Source organism: Mesoplodon mirus (assembly GCF_964341445.2).
Source record: "Mesoplodon mirus genome assembly, chromosome: 3".
Taxonomy (NCBI): domain Eukaryota; kingdom Metazoa; phylum Chordata; class Mammalia; order Artiodactyla; family Ziphiidae; genus Mesoplodon; species Mesoplodon mirus.
The window spans coordinates 58,857,278-58,882,132 of record NC_138978.1 but is presented as its reverse complement, the minus strand read 5'-3'; the positions used below and the strand labels follow the sequence as shown (position 1 = coordinate 58,882,132).

General features: G+C 43.1%; 1 protein-coding gene across 1 annotated transcript in view; it reads right to left on the bottom strand.

The window, feature by feature from the left end:
- CACHD1 (cache domain containing 1) overlaps nt 1–24,855 on the bottom strand; it is a 218,511-nt gene that overhangs the window by 55,687 nt on the left and 137,969 nt on the right. Inside the window, exons 5-7 of the mRNA XM_082613088.1 lie at nt 9,840–9,966; nt 6,892–7,036; nt 5,814–6,030 (exon numbers count right to left, since the gene is read on the bottom strand). Of these exons, the coding sequence (XP_082469214.1) occupies nt 5,814–6,030; nt 6,892–7,036; nt 9,840–9,966 (489 nt within the window). The remainder of the gene's footprint in view (nt 1–5,813; nt 6,031–6,891; nt 7,037–9,839; nt 9,967–24,855) is intronic.

Genomic DNA, 24,855 nt, shown 5'->3' with positions numbered 1-24,855 from the left:
AACTAACTAACTAACTAACTAAATAAATAAATAAAAATTAAATGTTAAAAAAAAAGAACATTTTAAAAAAAGGGTCAATTATAGTTTAAAAAAAGAGTGAAAGCCAAAGGGTGATGGTAATTAGACGATAAAAGAGAAAAGAAAGAAACCTCAACACAAACAAAACAAAAACAAAACCCTCTCATTGGCCTGAAGTAGCACCTTTGACTCTAGAGTAAAATGACTCTCCAACCAGTCATTTTAGCTCAGGGTGAAAACTTCTTTCAAGTGGATTTACTCAAAAATAAAAGTGGTGCATTTCCTACCACTAAAGATGCAGAGGCTGAATGATGGCTTTAATGGAGGAAGGGAAATAAGCCAGCTGGATTTTTATACTGTCTTTTTAATCTGAGGTTCCTTGATTCAATATCTATTTTTAAGACAAGCTACACAGACGTTTACCTTTTTATTGAGAACTAATGATTGATATGCTATATGCTTAATTCTTCAGGTTCTTATGGTTGTCATTTATCTGAGATTGCTTTATAGCTACTGGGGTAGGCAACCTCCAGGTTGGTCCCCCAATGATCTCACTTCCTGATATTCACATCCCTGTGTGGTCTCCCTTTGAATGTGGACTAGATTTAATGACCGGCTTCTTGTGAACCGAATGCAGCAGAGGTCACAGGGTGTCAAGAGATGGATTAGGTTACAGAAAGACAGTGGCTTCCACCTGTGTGCTCTCTCTCGGGGAAGCCAGAGAGCATGTTGTGAGCTCTCCCATGGAGAGGCAAGGTACTGAGGCCTTCAGAAACGAATCTGCCAGCAACCATGTCAGTGAACTTAGAAGCAGATCTTTCTCAAGTTGAACTATGAGATGACAGCAGCTGTGGACAACAGTTTAACTGCAACCTCATGAGATACCTTTAGCCAGAGGCACCCAACCATGCTGTGCCCAGATTCCTGACCTACAGACACTGAGACAATAATGTTTATTGCCTTAAACCAGTGACTGTTGGGTAATTTATTGCCCAGGAATAGATAATTTAAAAAATTATCCTAACAATTATGAGGGTACAATGACAGAATTTTCTTCCGTTTGTAAATTTCCATTCTAGACACTGCAACATCCTTTATTATGCAGAATTGAATAATTACTACTAAGACTTAATATATAAGCAAGTCTTAAAGCTAATTTTGATGCTTGAACAATTCTCTAATAAATATTAACTGCAAATTTAAATTACATATTTTTTCATCAGAAATTAAGATATGAAAGCTGATGTAAAAAAATATCATAAACTAGGGAATATCCCTGTCTTAAACTAGACGTCAATCTTTTTCCAGTGTTGTAAATACAGTCCTGTAAATTATTTTTTTTAGGATGCTAAACAGCTCACTTAAGCTTCAGACTGGAAAATACTACTTGACCCTAGCAGGTAGAATACAGATATACCATGAAGCTAACAAACCATCGCCCTGTGGTTTGTCATTTATGTGTGATAAATTCCTGGACACCTGTAAGACTGACCTAAAATGAACTCTTGAATTTTCTTACTTGGCTTTACGATTCTGGATAAAACACGCTGTCACTGAGAGCTGGTTTTAGGCGCAGGTACACAACTGGAAAACCAGAAGGGCCTGCAGCCTGCAGCTCCTTGAGTCGCCAAGCGTATTTTCGTTCCGTCCCAACAATAAGACATACACTCTGCAAGCATCCTCACTGTCTCTGCCCAGCCCCTGACTCTACCCCTGCCCTATCCTTAGGCAAAATTGAGTTATTTTTCTATTTTTAGATATCAGACCTGCCAAATTTGGTCTTATTTATTTATTTGTTTGTTTGTTTGTTTGTTTGCGGTATGTGGGCCTCTCACTGTTGTGGCCTCTCCTGTTGTGGAGCACAGGCTCCAGACGCGCAGGCTCAGCGGCCATGGCTCACGGGCCAAGCCGCTCCGCGGCATGTGGGATCTTCCCAGACTGGGGCACAAACCCGTGTCCCCTGCATCAGCAGGAGGACTCTCAACCATTGCGCCACCAGAGAAGCCCCTGATTTATTTTTTTTTTTTACTTACTAGGATATCCCCTCTCTAGTCGCTCATGGGAACATTAAGCCTTGTGATTAGTAAGTGTTAGGGATGAGTAATTATAGGGACTTGGGGCAGGGCAAAGACACAGCATGTACCTGGAAGAAAATGCAACCCTCTCCGTTTGACAAGTCCCTGTCTAAGCCACCAGCATTCCTTGGGGTCAATATCAAAGCGGGAAGAACAACTCAAATTTGGGCTTTGCCCATGCCATTAGATTCCCACTCCTAACCATCTTATTCCTTCTGCTACAAAATGACCCTCCCCAACCAGTTACCCCCCAGACAAACCCAGAACAAACAATCCAAATGTGTCGATGGTATCAGTTACAGATCTACCATGGGACTGAAAAAGAGCCAGCACTGGATAAAAGTTTTAGATTTTCTGATTAGTACAAAGCAAATTAGTACAAAGCCACCATGATATATGCCATGTGGCTTCTGTTCATATGACCACCAATGTGGGGCAGATACTTTTCTTTCATTCACAGACTAATCCTTACAATAACCCTACAGGGTAGGCTCACTGGAATAATCCTATCCCATGGCCTGCAAACAGTGCCAGGTATACAGTAGATGCTAAATAATTGCCTGTGGAGTGAACACAAGTAATGATGTAGAGTACAAGCTCCTGAGAGGAGTACATAGACCCCTCACCATGCTGTGGCCAAGGCTACTAATGGTCCTTGACCGTCTTTGGGCTTGGGGTCAACTTAGGACATCTAGGGTATCCGCTCTCCTTTAGCCAGAGCTAGGCTTTTCCTTTTTTTAAAATAAATAAATAAATAAATAAATAAATACATACATACATACATATATATTTTAATGTGGACCATTTTTAAAGTCTTTATTGAATTTGTTACAATATTGCTTCCATTTTTTATGTTTTGGTTTTTTGGCCACAAGGCATGTGGGATCTTAGCTCCCCAACCAGGGACCGAACCCGCACCCCCTGCATTGGAAGGCGAAGTCTTTAACCACTGGACTGCCAGGGAAGTCCCCAGAGCTAGAAGTCTTGAAGGAAACAGAATATCATAATAACCACAGCTAATATTTATTTAATATTTATGATGGAACCCTGGATCTTATTATTACTCCCAGTTTGCAGATGGGGAAACCAGACCTGGAGAAATCAAATAATTCACACAAGTTTAGAAAAATTTCAGAGTAGGAATTTGAACACAAACTGGTTGAAATTCAAAACCCACATACTTAACCACTGTGCAACACTGCTGGAGAGCAGCTCAAACTTCTCCTTAATAAACTGGGTAATACTAATTCCTGATGTGTTTCTTTATATACAGTCTAATTTGGGTTCTTTTTTCTTTGAACTGCCAGTAGGAGTTGTAAAGTGGAGGCCTGTGAGCTAAACTTTAGAAACATCTTACTTGGCCTAAAAAAGACTCCTCTGAGCATTTAGAAAAAAGACATCAAAATGTGTCCAAATCTGTGATGGTCACTCTTCTTTCCATGTTTTTGCTTGCCAACATTAAGAAAACCCCCCAAAACCCAAAGGAGAAACGTTTCCTGTCAAAGCAGTCTTCTGCTAATGTGCAGGGCAGGAAGGCTTGTAAGAAGAGGTTTAATGAGGTCCCTATTCACAGTTTTAAAGCTGAACGAATGACAACATTTGAAAATGAAGGGGTTTCACATAAAAATCCAGATTTCTGGCTTCTCTTAAAACAGAATATCTGGCAACACTGGACAGGCATTCCTGCAAGGCAACGAGAGGCTGAACAGAAGAGCAGCTGCCTTCTTGATGGAGCATGCACCCTCTAGCTTCCCGTGCTCCCCAAACAATCCTCATTACCTCACCTCAAGCTCACTTGACACACTCACTGCCTAGCTGCTGCCAGTATAACATTTCTCTCCATTGCTTAAACAGTGTAATAATCATCGAAATTGGACTTCATCTCTAAAGATGGTTTGATGACTGAAGAATCAAGTAACAAGAGCACATCTGGTGAGGAATGCTGACAGCCGGATGGCAGCTGGTAAATGGCATCCACAGGTAAATGGCATTGACCAACTAGCCAATCTGTCTTGAATACTTAAGAGGTTGGCCTTATCCTTTGGCCTTATTGAACTATGGACAACTTTACACTCAGCCATCCTGTAATATTGGTCTGTGGATAGCTGGTGCTTGCCAAGGCTGGCAGGCAAAATTCTAAGATGACCCCAATGACCCCCAACCTTGTATGACTCCCTCCTCTTGAGTGTGGGCATGACCAGTAATTTGCTTCTGGCCAATACAATATGGCTAAGGTGATGCGATATCATTCTTGTGACTGTGCTATATATTTGGCAAAGATGGAGGGATTCTGCAGACGTAATGAAGATCTTAATAAGCTAACCATGAAGGAGAGTAATCTGTTTAAATCAAAAGGGAGAGTAAGACTGATTAGGTTAGACAAGGCCTTTAAAAGAGGGTCCAAGCCTTCCCCGAAGTCAGGGGCATGAAGAAAAGATGCTCTCCTCCTGGCCTTGAAGAAACAAGTAGACATGAGTTTCACAATTGCAAAGAAATGAATTCTGCCAATGCTTGAGCTTGGAAGAGGACTCTGACCCTCAATGAATCCACAGACTTGGCTGACACCTAGAATGCAGCCTTGTGCAGTCCTAAACAGAGAAGCAGCTCAGCAACGCATGGACTCCTGACCCACGGAAACTGTGCGATAATAAACTGTGAGATAACAATACACAGAAACGTAAAACTGATACGCCATTTACCATCATTAGCTGTAATAATTACAGTAGCTTCTGTCTTTCAAGGGCCTACCATGTGCCAGGCACTAAGTTGTGCATTTATCAATGTTGTCTTAGTTTTAATGCAGACACACTGAAGAGCTTGACAATATATTCTTTAAATTTATCTCAATAGGATACGTTCATTGAAAAAAACAACCTGCAAACAGATTTTCGAATATAAAAGAGAAAACGACATAGATTCCTTTCAGTAGTTTCAAAGCATGTATCTTATTTCAAATATCCTTCCCTTTACTTTAGCATGCATCCTAATTCCAGATTTTCTTTAACACATGAAAATTAAATTAGAGTGCCTTTGTACGTTTGAAGGGCTGTGCTCATCTAAATGACAGCTGGTTAGAAGAAGGAAGGATCAAGGCAAGAATTCCGGCTGCCCCGTTTCTGAGCACATGCGCACAAGCAGACAGCCACTCTAAGTCACTGAGAACTTGAGGCTGACAATTAGCATCAAAAAGGATGTGGATATTCTCCTGGGAAAGAAACAGGGATATGTTCCTAATAAAGGGGCAGGAAGAAGAGGCTCAGGGAGTAAAGAAATCGTGCAGACTGAGTACCTTTGATTGGAAAAGCTGAGAAAATCTAGTAAGATCCTAGTATTAGATGACCATTATGACAACACAAGAAATTTTTATCCCGTCAATTTAGAAAAAAATCCCTGTAGACACAGTTATGTGATCAATTTACAATATATTTCTATTACCATCCTTTATCTGTTAGTTTATGAGCAACTAATTTATTTTTTTATTTTATTTTTTTTCCGGTACGCGGGCCTCTCACTGTTGTGGCCTCTCCCGTTGCGGAGCACAGACGCCGGACGCGCAGGCTCAGCGGCCATGGCTCACGGGCCCAGCCGCTCTGCAGCATGTGGGATCTTCCCGGACCGGGGCACGAACCTGTGTCCCCTGCATCGGCAGGCGGACTCTCAACCACTGCGCCACCAGGGAAGCCCTGAGAACCTAATTTATTAGTGAGCAAAGGCACTTACTTGCTTGGAACTTGGTGCTATTGTTTGTGCTTCGAATCAGCTGAAATGCCTTTTGAAATCCCACCGCATGCTGGGTAGGGCTGTCCAAAGACTTGACACTACTGACGAAGGTGGACATTTTCCTTTTGGTCTCACTGGTGGCTGGAGACAGGAATGTCTTATAGCACTGGTCAAGTGAGCAAGTCCTGACGGTGTCTGCCACAGTCAGCATGGAGATCTGGAGGGGAAAACAAACAGACAGACAAACCTTGTTATTCTGCCAGGGAAAGGTTTTCTACATTTCAGAAGAGCGCCAAAAGTGACAAGTCCTACAGAACAGTTTTGGAGAGTTTAAAAAGAAATGCCTAGAGGCATCAACCTATCAAATTTGAAGAAGATGAGTTGAGGACTGGTAAGGGACAGGGACCCTAGAATTTGCCTTTTGTTCCAAGATGAAGTCAGCAGTACGGTGTTCATCTAGAACATTAAAAACAGTATTTCGCACACAGAAAAATCTTGGCAAGTACTAATCATCTGGATTCTCCTACTGGAGGTGGCGGTGAGGGTAAAGGCATAGGGTGTGTGTTTTAAACAACTAGATTAGTGAGTAAAACCTTAGGAGGTGGAAAAGTCAAAATGATGAAGCAGAAAATGTCTACAGGCAATAGATTATCATTAGTTGTAAACACGCCTATCTCTGAGGTATCCTAGAGATTAGTAAACCTCTAGCAGCCTTCTTTTCTCCCTTCCCTCCCATCAATCTTGAGATAAAGACAAGTCGTACACCAGTGTCCAAGCCCTAGCCCTGTTCCTCAGTATAATTTCCAGTGTGAAAGTCAGAGCTGATTAGAAGTCTAGGCAGGGGCCAATAAGGAAGTGCAAGACTCAGTTTGGTGGGGATGGTTTTATAGACATTTGGAACCAGGGTTGGTGGCTGCTTCCTTAAATACTAGAATAAAAACTACAGCACTCTCTTTTCTCAAAGTCATTTTTAAAGGTGGATTGAAAAATACATATCATAAAACATAAAGTACTTTTAAAAAGGTATTCAAGAAAGACCCAGTGCCAATGGGGGGGCGGTCACTGGGGTCATCATCACCTTATCGTGTTCATCGATGGCGCTGAGGATGACCTGGGCAGCGTCCTTGGCAATCTGAAGCTGGGTGTCTGTGACGGAAGCCCCGTGGTCCAGGATCACTACTATGTGCTTTGACTGCGGCCGGACAGTGGAGACGTAGATAGGTCTAGAATGGGGAGAAGCTCTCTGGGGTCAGTCCTGGTTTAGAGTAAAGGCCTCAACCTAACACAGCTATGAGTGCTACATATGCGCAGGCATGCTGGCCTCCCTGTGTTTCTGGGGGTTTGACACAAGGATGGAGAGACCAGCACGGAACGAGAAACTATTCTGGTGCACTGAAAACAACACCTCAAGACAACAGCGTGCGTCTGCAGAACAGGGATTGGTGACTTCTGCCTTCCAAAGATTAAAGCAATCGGGAGAAGGATTTAAGCAAAGCCTTTGGAAGGCTGGCTTTTTCAGCATATGTGAAAGTCCACCCTCCCTGGAAATGGAACTGGTGGCCCCCCGGGCGGGAGAGACAGAAAAGCAGGGAGAAAAAAGTCCACCAGCCAGTGCGGGGTCCTCTGCAGATTTAGAGTGGGGCTTGGCTAAAACCGAGGCAGCCTGTCATCTGTGAGCACACTGAGCAGCTTTGAATAGCTGGTCTGGTTTCTCTCTCCCCAGACAAAAGCCACTGCTAGGAGGGCCCTTTTCCTTTCTGTACTGAAACAATTTACACAGGTCAGCCACCAAAAGGCCCCTTATCCGAGCATTTAAAACTGTGCCATCAGATTTGTCCAAGCCAGTGATAGCCACTCTTCTTGCCAGGTTTTTGTTGGCCAACATTAAGAAAAGGGGTGGAGGGGAGGGGGGGTGGAGGTGGGGGGAACGCCAAAGGAGAAGTGCCTCCCACCAAAGCAACCTTCTGCTAGTGTGCGGTGCAGGCAGGTTTGTGAGAAGAGGCTTAATGAGGTCTCTATTCACAGTTTTAAAGCTGGAACAAATTAGAGGGAGCTTAAGAGAGCAAATCAGCCTCGAGAGAATTCTCTCCTTTATCGACACCCCTAAAAACACTAGAGTTTTCTGTGCAATGTTAGATGCCAGTTGAGTCACAAAAGCCTGGGCACAAATTAAGAAATACAGGCAAAGTACCAAAAAAACTCAAAATTGGGCCAAGTTTACACTAATTGTTCTCAAGCCAAAAGTCCTACATTAATACTAAAGCACTATTATATTTTCACTAGTCAATACCATTCAGCCAAGTAGGGAAATTGGATGAAAAAAATCCAAAAGCGGTGGCTACAGAAGCGAAAGAGGCAACAGAAAATTAGGAAATCTGTCTATCCCAACACTGACAACCATGTCGAATACTGAACTTTTAAGTCCTCCAAGCTAGGTGAGTAGATTTTTTTTTTTTTTTAATGACATACCCCCTCCTTTCCAATTCAACTCAACCTAAATAAAGAGCAGAATATGTGCTCACACTGTCACAATAAATTGTTAAAAACTGCTTTACTGGGATACATAAATAGCAGCATCATATGTACAATCTGGGGCGGTCCTCATAGGGCAATTGGCTCCTTTCTGATATGCTCTGCAAACCCACTCTACACTTCAAAGAATGTGGAGACCTTGCAAAAGCCTCAGAGGTGAGAGGACAGGTCAAGAGACGACGACAGCAATCTACGAGGAGAGGAACTCAGATTACTTAGTCAAGGGAACAGAGGCTTGAGGATTGATTTAATGCGTATTTAGGGTAGAGATTCGTGAAACCTCCAGAGTGTAGGTGAATGTTGATTTGTGACAAGGTGCTGCTTTTCCTTTTGGACCATCCCTCACAGGTGATCCATTAAAAGCAGAATGCCATCTAATCTATCTTCTTAGAAGTAAATGAGAATTAGATGGTTTATGGTGTCTTTGGCCTCTCCTGAGAGATGAGCCAGACTAGAACCCAAGGATTCTGGTACAGTCTCCAAGATGCTCAAGTCTTCACCATGCTGTCTAGGGAGGGAACGGAAGAAACCATACAAATGATACAAATGTCCCTCTAGGAAAAGCACAGAAGTAGTATTTTCCTTGGGGAAAATTTTAGATACAATTTATTTATTTTTTTCTTCCAGTTGTATTGAGATGTACTTGACATACAGCACTGTATAAGTTTAAGGTGTACAGCATAATGATTTGACTTACACACATCATGAAGTGATTATCACAATAAGTTTAGTGAATAGATATAATTTAAAGCAAAGATGGAAAGAAGCTAAAATGGTGGTTTAGTCTCAAAAAACGTGGCATGCAAAGCAGGCATCTTGCACTAGTTCCAGAAGTTCTGGCATCAAACATCTAACACTGCAAAAGGGAAACTGTGGGGATTAAAAAGGAAAGTATCTTTGCCTAAGGGGTTCTGTAAATTGATGAGTGTTGTCATACAAATCATCTCACCATTACCGCCCTTCTAGCTAAGTGGTAGCATCTCAAGTCATTTCCTGAGAAAAGCAGCGTGTTAAGGGCCCTCGATCCAGTGTTTTCTGGACAACCTTAAAATTTCTAGCAGCTGAGATTTGCATGTAAATTTCAAAAGGATGGCCAAGCATGTTATCACAGAAAGGAAAGCTGAGAATCACAAACTCTATTTGGAGATATGCTGTAAAGTCTTCTAGCAATGCCCTTGAGAGAAGGTATTATCATTTGTCTCTCAACGAAGGTGTCTGAAACTCAAAACAGACTGGGTGCTTCAAAATTTTTTATTTCTTAGTAAATACCTTGTTTTATTTGGCTTGTTAGATAGTTCTGAAAAAGTTCCAGGCTTCATCATTTGCCTTCCCAGGCATTTCTACACCCACATATGTTAAATAATGAAATCATTTCAGGATAAGTTTCTGAAACCACAGTTTGGAGGCGGAGCTGTGTGTATGAATGGGGAGTCTATGTTTTATACAGATTACTCTTCAGCAGTAATTAAAACTTTGGCAAGCAAGTCAACGTACCTACTGCGATGCTCATAGCTGCCCTTACACCGGAACTTGTGTGCTGGGAAAACAGTGAAAATTCCTTCTTCTGAACTGAAATACTGCCACTTAATTCCAGGGTTGGATTTCAGGTTGTCTGCAAGAACTGGAGGAGTGGGGAAAAAGACATAGAACCAACAAATCCACAGGTGCACGCAGGCACTGTGCCTCAGGCATCTGTTTTGCATAAATGGTTTGTACTATGAAGAAATCCCAGTAGGTATAAGGCTGTAAATTTTCTACTAAACATTTTCTTTCTGTCCCTTAAAAAAATACCCCATGAGTAGAAAATGTAATGAATGTTTCAGTCAAGTGAAGCAATCACTCTTAACATTGTATGGTGACACTATATGTTGTGAATTATTTTTTCAGCATAAATGATTCATTTGCATTAATCTCTCTCCTCACCGGGCTGGTCCCTGTTAAGCCAGTGTATACTTGCTGGCTTGGGGTATGTTCTCTAACTATGGAAAACAGTAATATTAATAGGCTAGTCTCCCGAGGGACTAGACCTGTGACCTTGACCTTGTTCACTTCACAATGAGGGAAACAGCATCGATAGTACTTGAAAAATGAGAACCATAATCATTCAGGAAGAGCTTACAGAATGATTCCAACATGGCAGCACTGGAATAGAGGCCTTCCCTCACGTTATCTCATTTAATCCATAAAACAACCCTAGGATGAAGGTGGTATTATTATTTTTTTTAACATCTTTATTGGAGTATAATTGCTTTACAATGGTGTGTTAGTTTCTCCTGTATAACAAAGTGAATCAGCTATATGTATACATATATCCCCATATCTCCTCCCTCTTGCGTCTCCCTCCCTCCCTCCCTCCTCACAAAGCAGAAGCTGGTATTAGTATTCCCTACTTTGGAGTTGAGAAAATATGCTTACAGAGCTTAAGCAAATTGGTTGAGGCCTTGTCAGGAACTGGATGAGCTGGGATTCAAATCTGGGTGTCCTGGCTCCCGTGTTCTTTACATCAGTTGGTGTTGCCTCCCTTCCTAAGTGTACTGCATCCCTGCCACTGGTTTGCAGCTGGGGTGGCAGCCACCTTACTGTGTGCGATACTGTCCCGAAAACTCCATGGAGTCTTTCTCTCTTCTCTGATGCCCCTTCACTCTACTCCACACCACCTCATTTATGTATTACACACTACTGTGTGCAGGGTACTGCTTTACATGTTGCAAGATATACAAAGATGGGCTTCCCTGGTGGCGCAGTGGTTGAGAGTCCGCCTGCCGATGCAGGGGATGCGGGTTCGTGCCCCGGTCCAGGAAGATCCCACGTGCCGCAGAGCAGCTGGGCCCGTGAGCCATGGCTCCTGGGCCTACGCATCCGGAGCCTGTGCTCCCAAACGGAAGAGACGTTAGAGGCCACAACAGTGAGAGGCCCACGTACCACAAAAAAAAAAAAAAAAAAAAAAGATATACAAAGATGAGCAGAAAACAAGCCCTCCTGTAATAAGCAATATATCAGAAGAATTATATAGAGGGAAATGGAGCAAAACAAGAAAGCATGAGGTGTATTTGGCAAAAATATATATATATAAAGCTCTGAATGCCACAGAGCCATCCTTTTTTTTTTTTCCTTTGGCCGCACCTTGTAGCATGTGGGAATCTTAGTCCTCCGACCAGGGATCGAACCCACACCCCGTGCAGTGGAAGTGTGGAGTCTTAACCACTGGACTACCAGGGAAGTCCCCAACACATGGCCACCCTTTAGTCTGGCTTGGGGGTCAGCAAGCTTCTGTAAAGGGCCAGGTGGTCAGTGATTCTGGCTTTGCAGACCATATGGTCTCTGTTCCAACTACCCAACACTGCCTTGTGGTGCGAAAGCAGCCACAGACATCCATAAAAGAATGTGTGGGTGTGTTCAATCAAAGCGAATTTGCGAACATCAGTGGCAAGCCCAGTTTGGGCAGTGGTCCTCCAACCATGCTGTGTAAAATGTACTACGTGGAGGCCTTCAAAAATGTTCAGCAGTTACCCTGCCCAACACACACCAAGGAGCTACAGCACACTGTAGCCTCACACAAATCCTAACCCCAAGTTACAGATGAGGAAACAGGCTGAGAGAGGTTTGTTGACTTGCTTGAGGTTTCACAGTGGACAAGAAGGGAGTCAAGCCAGTGTATGACCACAACGCCCATCCCCTCTCTCCACTCTGCCAGCCAGCCTTATCAAGGTCATCACCTGGACTCAGGCGACCACTCTCTCTCCGGGGACCAATGCTGACGCGAGTGCATGTAAACACGGAAGAGGGTTTTTCTCTGCCTTGTCTCCTGGGAGTCTGAAGCTCAACCTTGATCTCATATTAGCACTCTTCTCCAGGCAACCCTGCCAACCCAGCAATAAAAAGGCAAACACCGCCTTTGGGAGAAAGGAAAGCTCGGTGACCTCATTTAAAAGTAACATCTGTAACAATAAACAGGCTACAGTGAGACTATTAAAAGGGGAGCCAATGAGAGCAAGAATGTTTTAAAAATAAATCAGAATTCACACAGTGCGTGATACATTTAGTCTCACCACAAAAGATCATTCTGGTTCCATTCCAGCACTAGAGCCTAAGTATCGGGCAAGGTTCCTCAAACCCTCCTGCTGAGAACTCCTTTGGTATCTGATTAAATTTCATCTGTTACTCAGCACTAGCAGAAGATGACGGCTATGATGGTAATGAGGACCCCAGGGCCCAGAAGCCATCAATCTATCATTGTGGTGTGCACCCCAGGCAGGCCCCTCCTGACTTAGAGGTGCAGGTGGATGATAGCCCTACTATCTATGCAGAGAACCCAGAGGGGTCTTCCCCCATTCATAGGAGTCAGTTAGGCGTTCTGACCACTGGATCACTTGGGCTGGGGTCCCACACACTCACTCTTTCCTCAGAAATGCTGGAAGCTGTCCAGGAGGAAAAGCTGGGCAGACGCCCACCCTGTGAGCCCACGATGCACAGTGCTAGGCTTTAAGTTATCAACGGGCAGGGTCTGTATCTGTCTAAACTGCTCTGCACACCGATCTCAGACAGACACACGTGAAGGAGGCAATGAATGTTTCTTCCTCACTGAAGCTGAACCCGAACCCCAGGACAGAAGTTCATCACACCCTCTGACATCCTCCAGCATTTCACCTCTTCCCACCTTCTAGCTAGAATTACTGTCCTAACAGGAAACTGTTCGATCCTCCATCCCTAGACTCAAAGATCCTTGAGGGTGAGATCTATATCTAAGCCAGGTCTGTTACCTCTGAAGCAGAGATTCCCAGTACTTTTCATATCAAGGAGCACACTCTGAGTGATATCTGTAGCATACAGGCTGGGAAGATCTGCATGAAGTACTATTTCTTGAATGTTTTGATACTTTTGTTTGATAAATTCTAAAACCTTACTTTCCTCCAATGCCAAATCCAATTAAACATAAATTAAATATAGAGCAATGATTAAATAAATCAATATAGAGCAATCATAATTCTAAATATGTTTAAAAATGATAAACACTCCCTTCTCCCAGCAGTACTGCCAATGCAACCAGTACAAAAATAGGTAAATGGAGAGAGAAAAAGCCTGCTTGTTGGATGATTTCACAGGACTATACATGTCAGAACATAGTATATGCTAAACATGTGAAGTTTATTAGATGTCAATTATTCCTCAATAAAGTTGATTTGATAATAGTGCAAATTTATTGAGCATCATACAAACTAGTTTTATACACAGTCTGATGTTTTATAAAGACTCTATGAGTTTGCTACTATACCCATTTTACAGATAAAGAACTAACTTGCTCAGAGTCATAAGGGCAGAGTCATGATTTGACCTAGGTGTCTGCCTCCAAAGTCCTGGCTCTTTCCAGAACACTGTAGTGTTTCTACATGTCCATAGATACATGCTGGATGAATTGGCAATGAATAGATAAAAAACGCACTGAGTACTTCTTGAGAGGAAGAATAAATATATAAACAGGTTGTGGTTCTCAATCAGAATAATCAGTTGCATCAGTTTGTAAATATACAGTGTAAATAAATACAATTAAGGAGACACTTGACTCCTTAAGGAATGATTTCAAAATTGAAATAAGACATAAGGCTAAAGTGAACATTTAATCTTGTGAGAAAAAACAAACTGCTGAACTGCTAAAACTGGCACACACCAGCTGGGAGTCCAATGTCATGGGCTTTACCATCGACTCCACAGGCTGGTCCACCTGGAAAATGGCAGAGACACAAGCTACAGCTTGGAAGGTAGAGTCGACGGTAATTACAGCACTCAGAACTGTGCGTGAGGTCAAACAATAGTGTATTTTATTATTATTATTATTTTTTTTTTTTTGCAGTACGCAGCCCTCTCACTGTTGTGGCCTCTCCTGTTGCGGAGCACAGGATCAGGACGCGCAGGCTCAGCGGCCATGGCTCACAGGCCCAGCCGCTCCGCGGCATGTGGGATCTTCCCAGACCGGGGCACGAACCCGTGTCCCCTGCATCAGCAGGCGGACTCTCAACCACTGCGCCACCAGGGAAGCCCTCAATAGTGTATTTTAGATAATAAAGGGAGTATTTATTTGAGAGAGAAACTATAGCGCTGATACCTCTTAATTATTTTGTAGGTGCTCAACTGGTTAGAGATGTGAGCCTGATGTGTCTTTTTCTTTCACTGTCAAATTGAGCAGGCATAAGAAAGCCATTTGGACACGGGCCCAGTGCTATTCTGCACTTTTTACTTAATTTAGGTTGGCTCTTAGGACCTAGAAGGGATACCCTGGTAAATCAGACGGACTGTGAATAAGCAGCCATGGGTTAAAGTGCCATCTCTGAGTGGCAAGCTCTCTGACCTTCAGTTTAACTTTCTATCCAGTATCCAAAGGCATCTTTCTAAAATGGAAATCAAATCTCACCACTGATTTGCTTGAAACTGCTCAAAGGTTTCCCACATAATCATGCCTAGTATTAAATCCAACCCCATCAGGCCCTGTACCATCTGGTCCCTTCCTACTCCCCAGCCTCACCTTTCCCCTTTTCAACTCACTACATTGTACGTCAAGAGCTATTTCTTTTTAGTTCTGTAAATAGCCAATCTTTTTGCAATGGAATAACTCTTCACCTTCTCAGAGAGACCTTCCCTGACCACCCTCCATTATTATTCTCCCTAGAGCATCCAGTATTTTCCTTCATAGGAAATTTTTGCCATAGACGGCAAAAATTGGTAAGTTCGGTGTATTTATTTCTGCCGCTATTTGTTTTGTGCCTCTCATGCAGAGGAGCTGTCAGTCCCAGGAAGGCAGGGGCCAAGTCAATTTTGTTCATCACATGCCCTGGCCCTGGCACAAGCCCAGTTTTTAGGAAGCACTCAGTCAGTATTTGCTGAGTGAATCAGTGAATGATGATGTTGGCCAAGGCATGTGATTTCACAGTCTCCACATCTGTAAAGTAATAGATTTGGACAAGGTGTTTCCAAAGACCCTGTAGAAACCCAGAGAAAAGTGGTAAGAGGGCAAAGAATGAAGGTCAATAGGAAGGAAGTGCATGGATTTACAACTAGAGAGGAAGAGCTTTTATCAAGTTTACGAAAGAAAAAAGGAAGAGCATTCTCACTTCCTATTCGCTTAGAAGCTGTAGGTCAGTACTATGAGATCATTAATAGTGATTCAATACTTTGCAAAATGTCCAAATGGTACCAAGAAACATTTAAATGAGAATGATGGAGAAAACTTAATATTGGCCTTTAAAGGATGTGGAGCTCCCTGTGATAGCTCCTGTTTCTTTAAAGGCAAGCCTCTCCACCCCCTTCAACAACTGACTATTTCTCACTTACACATCCTATGCTAATTATAAGTGAAGACCAAGAATTTTGCCGTACCCTTGGCTTATTTTTTCTTTGACAAACTGTCATCAGATAAGCAGCTGAAAAACCGTGCCTTTCCTCTTTCTAGGCATTCCTGTCTATTGGGTCTCAAGATCCGCCTGCACACAGTATACTGAACTGTCTGTGGATAATTCTAACATATGCGTCCCAGATTCCACAGTCCCCAAATATTTGCCTTCCAATTTTATCATCTACATCTGACTAGTTCTTATGTCATTGGCCTCTCCAGTCAAAACAAAACCAATCATGTCCCCAAACTCCTTGCCTGCCTTCTTTAATGCTTAACCCACCAGGCCAATGAGAAAGAGATGGATTATGAACCGCCCGTATTTGGGCTGTTACTTTCTCAATAGCGTTATCCAGCGGAAGTAGGGACAAAGGGAAAATGCTCTGTAACAGAAAGCCTGTGCTCCCACTTCGAGGAACTTTGGGCTTCCCAATGCCCAGCCCAACACTGCTCAGCAAAGCACACAGAGCTATCTACTTCCCACAGCTTGCCAAATGTAAAATACAGGAGCTGTCCTAAGCACACAGAGGTGCAGACACACAAAAACACACATACTTTCCTAACAGACCAGAAATTACATAGCACCTTTCAGTAATACTCTGCAATTGCAATCCTTTTGGAGGGAAGTAAAATAAATTAACATCCTGAGGACTCCAAACAAAATTTCTGGCATTATACCCTATCACACCTTTCCAATTCCTACTCCTTGCTCACATCCTGAGTATCGTTTTACCACGTATTCTGGAGGGGCCATATTTCATGGATACTGTGTATGCTGTTCCAGAAGGGGCAAGCATATTGAGTATTTGACCACGTACCAGGCACTTTGTAAGGTCTTTTATTTATATTATCTCAGTTAATTCTTACAACAACTCTATGAGGTGGGTTTTATTTATTATTCAGGAAACCAAGGCATAGAGAGGTTAATTTTCCCAAGTATTTAACAGCTAGCAAGAGCCAGAATGTGGAGGTTTACCAAAGCGATACTGTTATTATCATTTTATAGCTAAGGATATTCTGGCTCAAAGGGAGGAGTTACTTAAGTTTTGGGTCTGGAATAGGATCCAGGCCACACAGTCCTCTGATTCTTCCACTAAAGCCCATTGCCGAAGTTAGGTTAATGGCAGCTGACCCAGCCATCTCATTGTATTTACTTGAGTCTAATACTAAGGAGAGGACATCCACAAATCTCTGATTCTGTCCCAAGCTCACAGTTCATCATGTCCATTCTAAGCTAATTACATAATGTAAAATAACCAGTCCATTCTGTCTTGATTCTGTTGAGGCAGCTTGGTCATGGGCTCAGATAATCCAGAACAAATTTCTGGGGCAATCCAAAATCAGCACAGGATCCACTGCTCTACCCTCTTCCTTTCTCAGAGACCATTCCCAGAGGACACAAAGGTCAAGGTAGTTTCCAAACACTCATGGAAAGAATAAGAGAAAATTTAACAGAGGTGGAGTTCTCAAACCTGGCTGATCATCGCAATCAGCTTTTGAAGCCTACAGATTCCCAAGCTTTACCAAGCCAACATTCTGATTCACTAGGTCTGGGTTGGGGGCCAATAGGCATTTTTGACAAAGCACTTCAGGTAACCCTGATGATCAGCCAGGTTTGGGACAACTCAACCAAGATGTTAAACTCCATTGTCCTGTCCGTTTCCTTAGCTTCACTTGCTTCTTAGACTCTCTCTCTATCTCTCTCTCTGTCTTTCTTCAGCATATAAATATTTTCAAGTTGCTCTAACTTAAAAAACTATTATCTGCAGAACCATCCCTAAATCCTACCCCTTCCTAAGTTATCAGTGACCTTTCACCTTTTCTCTGCCAATCAACCTTTCACCTTTTCTCTGCCAATCAATCAGTGACCTTTCAACTTTCTCTGCCATGGACAGTGGTCTCCACGGACTCTCTGCTTCTTGCCATCCCATTAACCACTCATCTTGGATGACGCCATGCTTGCTTAGGCCATGGCCCCTCTCCACGACCCCTCCCACTTTTGGATGACCTAGTCTACTTCCAGTTTTCTCTTTTCCCAGGCTAACTACTCTTCTATCCGTTCTTCACAAAGCTCTCTTGCCTGCCCTGCTTAAAGTCTGTCAGCTGCTTGACTTCAAGCTAAGAAACAAATCAAAACAAAAACCAAACCAAACCCAAAGCAAACTCCTCAGACTGATATACAAGGCCCATTAAAATCTGGCTTAGTGTTACCTTCATCTTCCGTTACTTATTATTCCCTCCTCCACAGTGGTCGGCATGTTCCACAGATTCTGAAATGGGAAATGTGTTTGCCACAAGCACGTCACCTAATTCCTATTGTCTTCTGAGACTCAACTCAACCTCACAATTTGGGTCAAGTGCCCCAGGCTTACCTTTATCATGACAGCATTTAGCACTGCATCACGACCATTTGTCTGTCGATTTTTCTCCTCATTCCTAGTGCCCTCAACACACATAGGACAAGGTGTGAGCTCTCTGAGGGGAGAAATTCTGTCTTAATTACCCTGGTGTGTGCCACAGTAACTACGGTAAAGCTGTCCCCTGAGAAGCTTGTTATGAGAGAGAGAGATAGAGTCAGGGTTGGTTCTGGTCTCAAGCTTTGGTGAGGAACAAAATGAAGCTGCTGCTAACTAACATATGGAACATGGGCTGGGGAGGAGGTTTGGGTGGGAAGAGAGAAGGTGATAGGTTTGGTCAAAAGAGACTGAAGTGCTATTAGGCAGAATACAGTAATGGGGAGAAATCCCTTCATCTTAAGCAGTCTGCTGTAAGGAGCACATCGGACAAGGAGTCAGGCCATGTATGTTGAGTCACATCAATACCAACAATTTGTTGTTTGACGTTAGGTAGGTCGGTTAATAGATCCTATCTAGTTTAGGTAGCTAGGCTTGTTTCTCATCTATAATACTGAGTATACATTTTTCCTTGGTATCCATGGTAAGACTAAGACAAAAGTATGTAGCAGTGTATGAGGTACCAAGGAACAACGGACTGATTTTCTTGTGTGCATTGCATGTTTGAAATCACCATAGTTAGTTTCATGTAAATAATACTATTCATCTGGATAGTCTGTCTCTATATAGTCTCCCTATACCTGAGACTTTTTTTTTTTTTTTTTTGCGGTACACGGGCTTCTCACTGTTGTGGCCTCTCCTGTTGCGGAGCACAGGCTCCGGACGCGCAGGCTCAGCGGCCATGGCTCACGGGCCCAGCCGCTCTGCGGCATGTGGGATCCTCCCGGACCGGGGCATGAACCCGCATCCCCTGCATCGGCAGGCGGACGCTCAACCACTGAGCCACCAGGGAAGCCCACCTGAGACATTTATATGTGCTGATTTGCTGTTAAGCTAAGAAAGCCAGGCCTGACTTATAGCACATCACGACTACATTCTTCTCTTCACTAAGGTCCTCCCAAAAGTCTCGGTTATTCCATTACAAAGATGAGACAACAAAAGTACAAATGAAATCCTAGTTCTATTCATTCATTTATTCATTCAATAAGCATTTACTGTGTACCTGCTATGGGTAAAGCACTGGATTGAGCACCTGGCATACAAAAAATAAATTAAAAGGAATAGAGCATCAAACAGATGTTCAATATAAAAAAAATAAAATTCTATAATAAGAATGTACCATAGAATAAAGTAGTGAAGAGTTGTACCTGGGCCAACATAACTCTGAAGGGTCACCCCAGCCTCTAAGCTCCCCTGGGGGTGGCTGAGGACTCCACTGAGGCTGTATCTCAGCCCATCTTCCCCTACTGCTCAATCCTGCTTCCTTCCCTTTCCCTGCAGACTGCCAACCTCCATCTCAGAGTCTGCCTCCTGGTAAACCCAACCTGCTACAACAGACAAGGAATTCTTACCGAACAAGAGCAAAGTATGGAGGAGTAATAGAAACTGGAGATTTGAAGCAATGAAAGGGATTCCCTGAGGATACAGCTCAGAGGGCTTAAGGAAGAGGAAGAGAAGCAGAAGATGAATTTTAAAGGCTTCCACCTTTATCTTAGAGGTAAACTATCAGAGGTTTTTGAGAAATAGAGTTATAGAGCAGATATTTTCAGAATACCTACAGTGTGTAGGATATATTGAAAATGAGAAAGAATAGGAGAAGGGAAAACTTTTGGGAGGTTTCGACATTAATTCATCTTCTAGAAAGGAAATGAAGATTTAAGTTTATGGTATTGGAGTGGAGAAAACAAAGGGGATTCAAGACACACCTTTGAACTGTGGAATCTAAGCCAAGTTTCCCTTCAATGAAAAGGGTAACGAGGGACTTCCCTGGTGGCGCAGTGGTTAAGACTCCGCCCTCCCAATGCAGTGGGGCCGGGTTTGATACATGGTCAGGGAACTAGATCCCACATGCATGCTGCAACTAAGAGTTCGCATGCCACACTAAGGAGCCCTTGAGCCTCAACTAAGGAGCCCTTGAGCCTCAACTAAGGAGCCCACCTGCCACAACTAAGACCCGGCACAACCAAATAAATAAATAAATATTTTTTAAAAAAAGGATAACGAGAACTACATTACCACTGGATGTGATGAGAAGGAAGAGGGACACACAGGTAAATGCCTAGCCAGGTGTCTTGTACACAGTAAATACTCAGCAAATATTCATTCTCTCACACTCTCATTTGGTCAAAACTGTTAAAGCCTGAAGTACTGGGTAGAAAAAGGCAAGGAAGAATTCCCAGGAGAGGGGTACCCAGATTGTGGAGTAAGTTTAGAGGAAAGGGTTCTTGTTTGTTTGATTGTTTTAAATTTTGAGGTAGCTACAGGATAATCATGGAGAGATGTGTCCCCTGAAGTTGGTTCCTCAATAAATAAACTCAGAAACAGGCCAGGGCTGGAGACAGAGATTTAGAATTGAGTAGCATGTGGTAGGAGTGGGAGTACTGCATAAATCGAGAACATTCAGGGAGATAACACTCAGCGAGCAGAGGGAGGTGGTGAAGAGAAGACACGTGGGGACATCCACTTTAGGGAAAAGGAGCTCAAGAAGAAGGATGAAAAGGCCTGGACAGAGAAGTCCGGGGATAAATGGCACAGGACAATTTTATAGGAACTAAGGATTACAGAGTTTCAAAAAAGAAGCTTACATGCCAAATGTTATATAGCGGTCAAGTGAAACTGTGGAGGGGTCCCTTGAGATCCTCCAGGGAGCAATGATATAGTGAAAACCTGGGACAGTCTAAATGTTGAACTGGAATAGATTGGTTGATTCAACAATGTTACACAATTATACACTGCTACGATGATAGAGATGTATATTTATTTACATAGACACAGAAGAATGTCCAGAATACATTTGCTAAGTAAAAAAATAAACAAACAACAAAAAACCAGGCTGTATCCATTATGATCATAGGTATTATGGAAAGAGTATATATATACTCTTTCCATAATGAATATATGTGGCTAATAAAAATCTTCTGAAATCAGTGTAATAGGGTTGTTGTGAGAAACTATAAGATGAGACTTCAAAGTAGCTCACAGTATAGGAATAGAGCTTGAAGGGGAAGCAAGGTGAAGAAAAGGGCCCTGTTTGTGTACTTAATTTTGTGTATATACATACATACACCCACATACATGAATGTAAACGGAACCATATAACCTCAAGAATCTAGATTTCTCAGTGACTGAATAGTTTTTTAGATGTTATAAAAATAATTACCAATCTTTTATAATACTAATGCAATCATGAAGCTGGAGTAATTAGGAATTAAAAAAACCCCTAGAAATTCCTAGTTTTGTTGATTTTTATTCTTTTATTATAGATAGAACACAGCTTCACACTGCATTGGTATTAGCATTTGTCGTTGTTGTTGTTGCGGTACGCGGGCCTCTCACTGTTGTGGCCTCTCCCGTTGCGGAGCACAGGCTCCGGACGCGCAGGCTCAGCGGCCATGGCTCACGGGCCCAGCCGCTCCGTGGCATGCGGGATCCTCCCGGACCGGGGAACGAACCTACGTCCTCTGCATCGGCAGGCAGACTCTCAACCACTGCGCCACCAGGGAAGCCCTTAGCATTTTTAATAGATAATTTTCAAGCTCTTTTAAAGAAAAGTGAAAAACCTATAGCACAGAGCCAATCTTTGTCATTCACAGAAGGAAGCAATGAAGCCACTGAAATTAACAGCACGGTCCATAGCCGCCAGTACCCACCTGTACCTCCTGCAGCATCTCCTGCTGTAACGTGACTTATACACGCCTCTTTCACCCCGTGAATCCTGTTTCTCAATGAAGACGGCAACGTGACCAAGATCGAAGTTTGCAACTTCAAATGCTCTTTAAATCAAATACAATAAAGGAAGTCCAGACACCTTTTCTTCTGGCGAGAAAGACTAACTCCCACTTCCACTCTCACCTCAACTGTGTAACTCAAGAGAGCAAGAGGCAACTTTCCTTGGACTCTTCAAATAAACTCTCTTTAGGGATCAGGCTACACACAAGAAAATACCTCAGCAGGAATTTTAAAAAAGAGAGAGAGAGAGAGAGAGAGAAAGTAGAAACTAGAGATAAAAGCAGGAAAGACCCTGAACAAAACATGACCAGCACCATCATGCAACACATGCACTGTCAAACGTTAATTATTTGAATGGATTCAGGGGCAAGGAGTCAATTTAGAAAGTAGAGATCTGGCAGGGATGGTTTTAAGACGAAGAATACACATGTGTGTTGGATGGATGGACACATGACCTAGTTTTGGATAAATGAAGCTAAGAACGGTTTACAATTTGTGCGAGTCTGTTTCCAGCTACGCTGAGAGGCAATCTGAAACTGTGTTATCAATTAGGGACCCATTGATGGATTATATACAGTCTAAGGCTGGACATCTTACAGATGTAAATATCAGACATGTGATAGCCTACGAAGCACATTAATTCTGCTCTGAAAAGGGGCATGAGCTGTAGAGGAGGGAAAGGGGGAGCTCTGAGGTCACCCTCCACCATCTCCCACTCCTCTCGTATTACAAATGACTGCTCAAGAATGTGGACTTTGGGATGCAGCCACTGCCTGGTGGAATGTCACAAAACTTCAAATACAAGCAAGTCAGTTCTCAGACACCTGAATACTGCCAAAAATGGCTTGTAAATCTAGCTACGTCAACTGTGCAGAGAACAACTCTTGTCAGGTAGGACGTTAGACTTGAGACGTGCTCTTGGAAACAGCAAAACTCAAGATCTGATCTTTAACTACATACCTCTGCCCTCACCATCTCTTCCTCCCCACCTCTCCCTTGACAAATAAAGACTGTAATAAAATAGCATATTGTCAGGATTCCCAATTATTTGCGCAGCTGAGCTCTACCCTAAACCTCTGTCACAGAAGAGAACTCTTAGTATAACTACCAGGTCTTCAGTGCCTCCCCGTCCCCATCCCACCCCCACCACTGGCCTCACTCTCAGCTGATGGTTTTGCTTCCTACGTCTCTGAGAAAACGCAGTCACTACGAAGGGCATGTCCCCAAGTTCCTGACATCACGTCGGTCATTATGGGCATCTCCACATGCCCTCTCTTTCTTCCCTTCTCTCATTAAGAATGAATGCCCTGTGCTTCTACATCCTCTACTTGGAATCCCACCATCTCTTGCCTAATCAAGGAAAAGACTCCAGCAATTGTCGCTTTTCACTCCTTACTTTTCTCTACTGGATCCTTCCCTTTGGCACATGACCTTGCCATAATTTCTCTCAATTTAAAAATATTCTCTTGGGGCTTCCCTGGTGGTGCAGTGGATAAGAATCCGCCTGCCAATGCAGGGGACACACGTTCGAGCCCTGGTCCAGGAAGATCCCACGTGCCGTGGAGCAACTAAGCGTGTGCACCACAACTGCTGAGCCTGCGCTCTAGAGCCCACGAGCCACGACTACTGAAGCCTGCGTGCCTAGAGCCCGTGCTCCACAGCAAGGGAAGCCACCGCAGCGAGAAGCCCGCGCACCGCGACGAAGAGTAGCCCCTGCTTGCTGCAACTAGAGGAAGCCCGCGCGCAGCAACAAAGACCCAATGCAGCCAAAAATAAATAAATAATAAATAATAAATAAATTTGTTTATTTATAAAAAAATAAAAATATCCTCTTGACTCCATGTGGCCCTCCAGCTTCCCTTTCAGCAGACCTTTGGAGTTCACGTACTTATTGTCCCCATCTCCTTTCCTGCATTCTTAAGAGCTTGAACCAATAAGTATTAGCCTTTCATTCTATTCTACTGTCCCACCAAACAACCCTCGTCAAGTTCACCAATAACCTCTATATTGCTAAATTCAATGGTCAGTTTTCTTAGCCCTCATCTTAGTGGGCCAACTTAGCACAGCTGATCTCTCCCTCCTTCTTGAAACACTTTCCTCATTTGGCCTCAGGGAGATGGCTCTCCTGTTTCTCCCACCAGACTGACTGCCATCTCAGATTTTGCGACTGCTTCCTTCTTGTGTCAGTGACCTCTAAGTGGTCAAGTGTCCCAAGACTCAGTCCACGGACCTCTTCTCTTTTTTATTCATAGCCACTTGCTATATTATGATCTTATTGAGTCTCATGATTTGCGTACTACCTATACATGATGAATCTCATTTATAAACCTCCAGTCTGGTCCATTCTCTGGACTCTAGACTTGTATATCCCACTGTCTATGAGACATTTTCACTTAGATAACTAACTTAACTTTTCTCAAACTGAAAAGTTGATTCCATGCGTCCCACACAAACCTGCTCTTCCTCCACTTCCCCATCACAATCAATGGCAACTCTGTCCTTCTCGTTGATAAGGTTGGATACCTTGGAAGTCCTTCCCGACTCTTCTCTTATTCTCACATACCCTATGCTGGGCACAGCTGAGGGAAAGAGGGCAAGTACTAAATCTGACAGTCAAAAGACTCAAGTTCCAGCTCTGTGCCTTGTTCCAGCTTTGAAATCCCCCATAATTCATTTTCTCCGCCTATTCCAGGTCCTTCTCTACTCTCTTCAGTTATTTTTCATGAAAAATATTTTCACTGAGCTTCCTTTCTAGTAGTAAGTAAACCCTACCTGCTCCAGAAGGCCTCAAGATTCTCTGACCAATTTTTTTAAAAATGACTGAATTCTGGGCTTCCCTGGTGGCGCGGTGGTTGAGAGTCCGCCTGCCGATGCGGGGGACACGGGT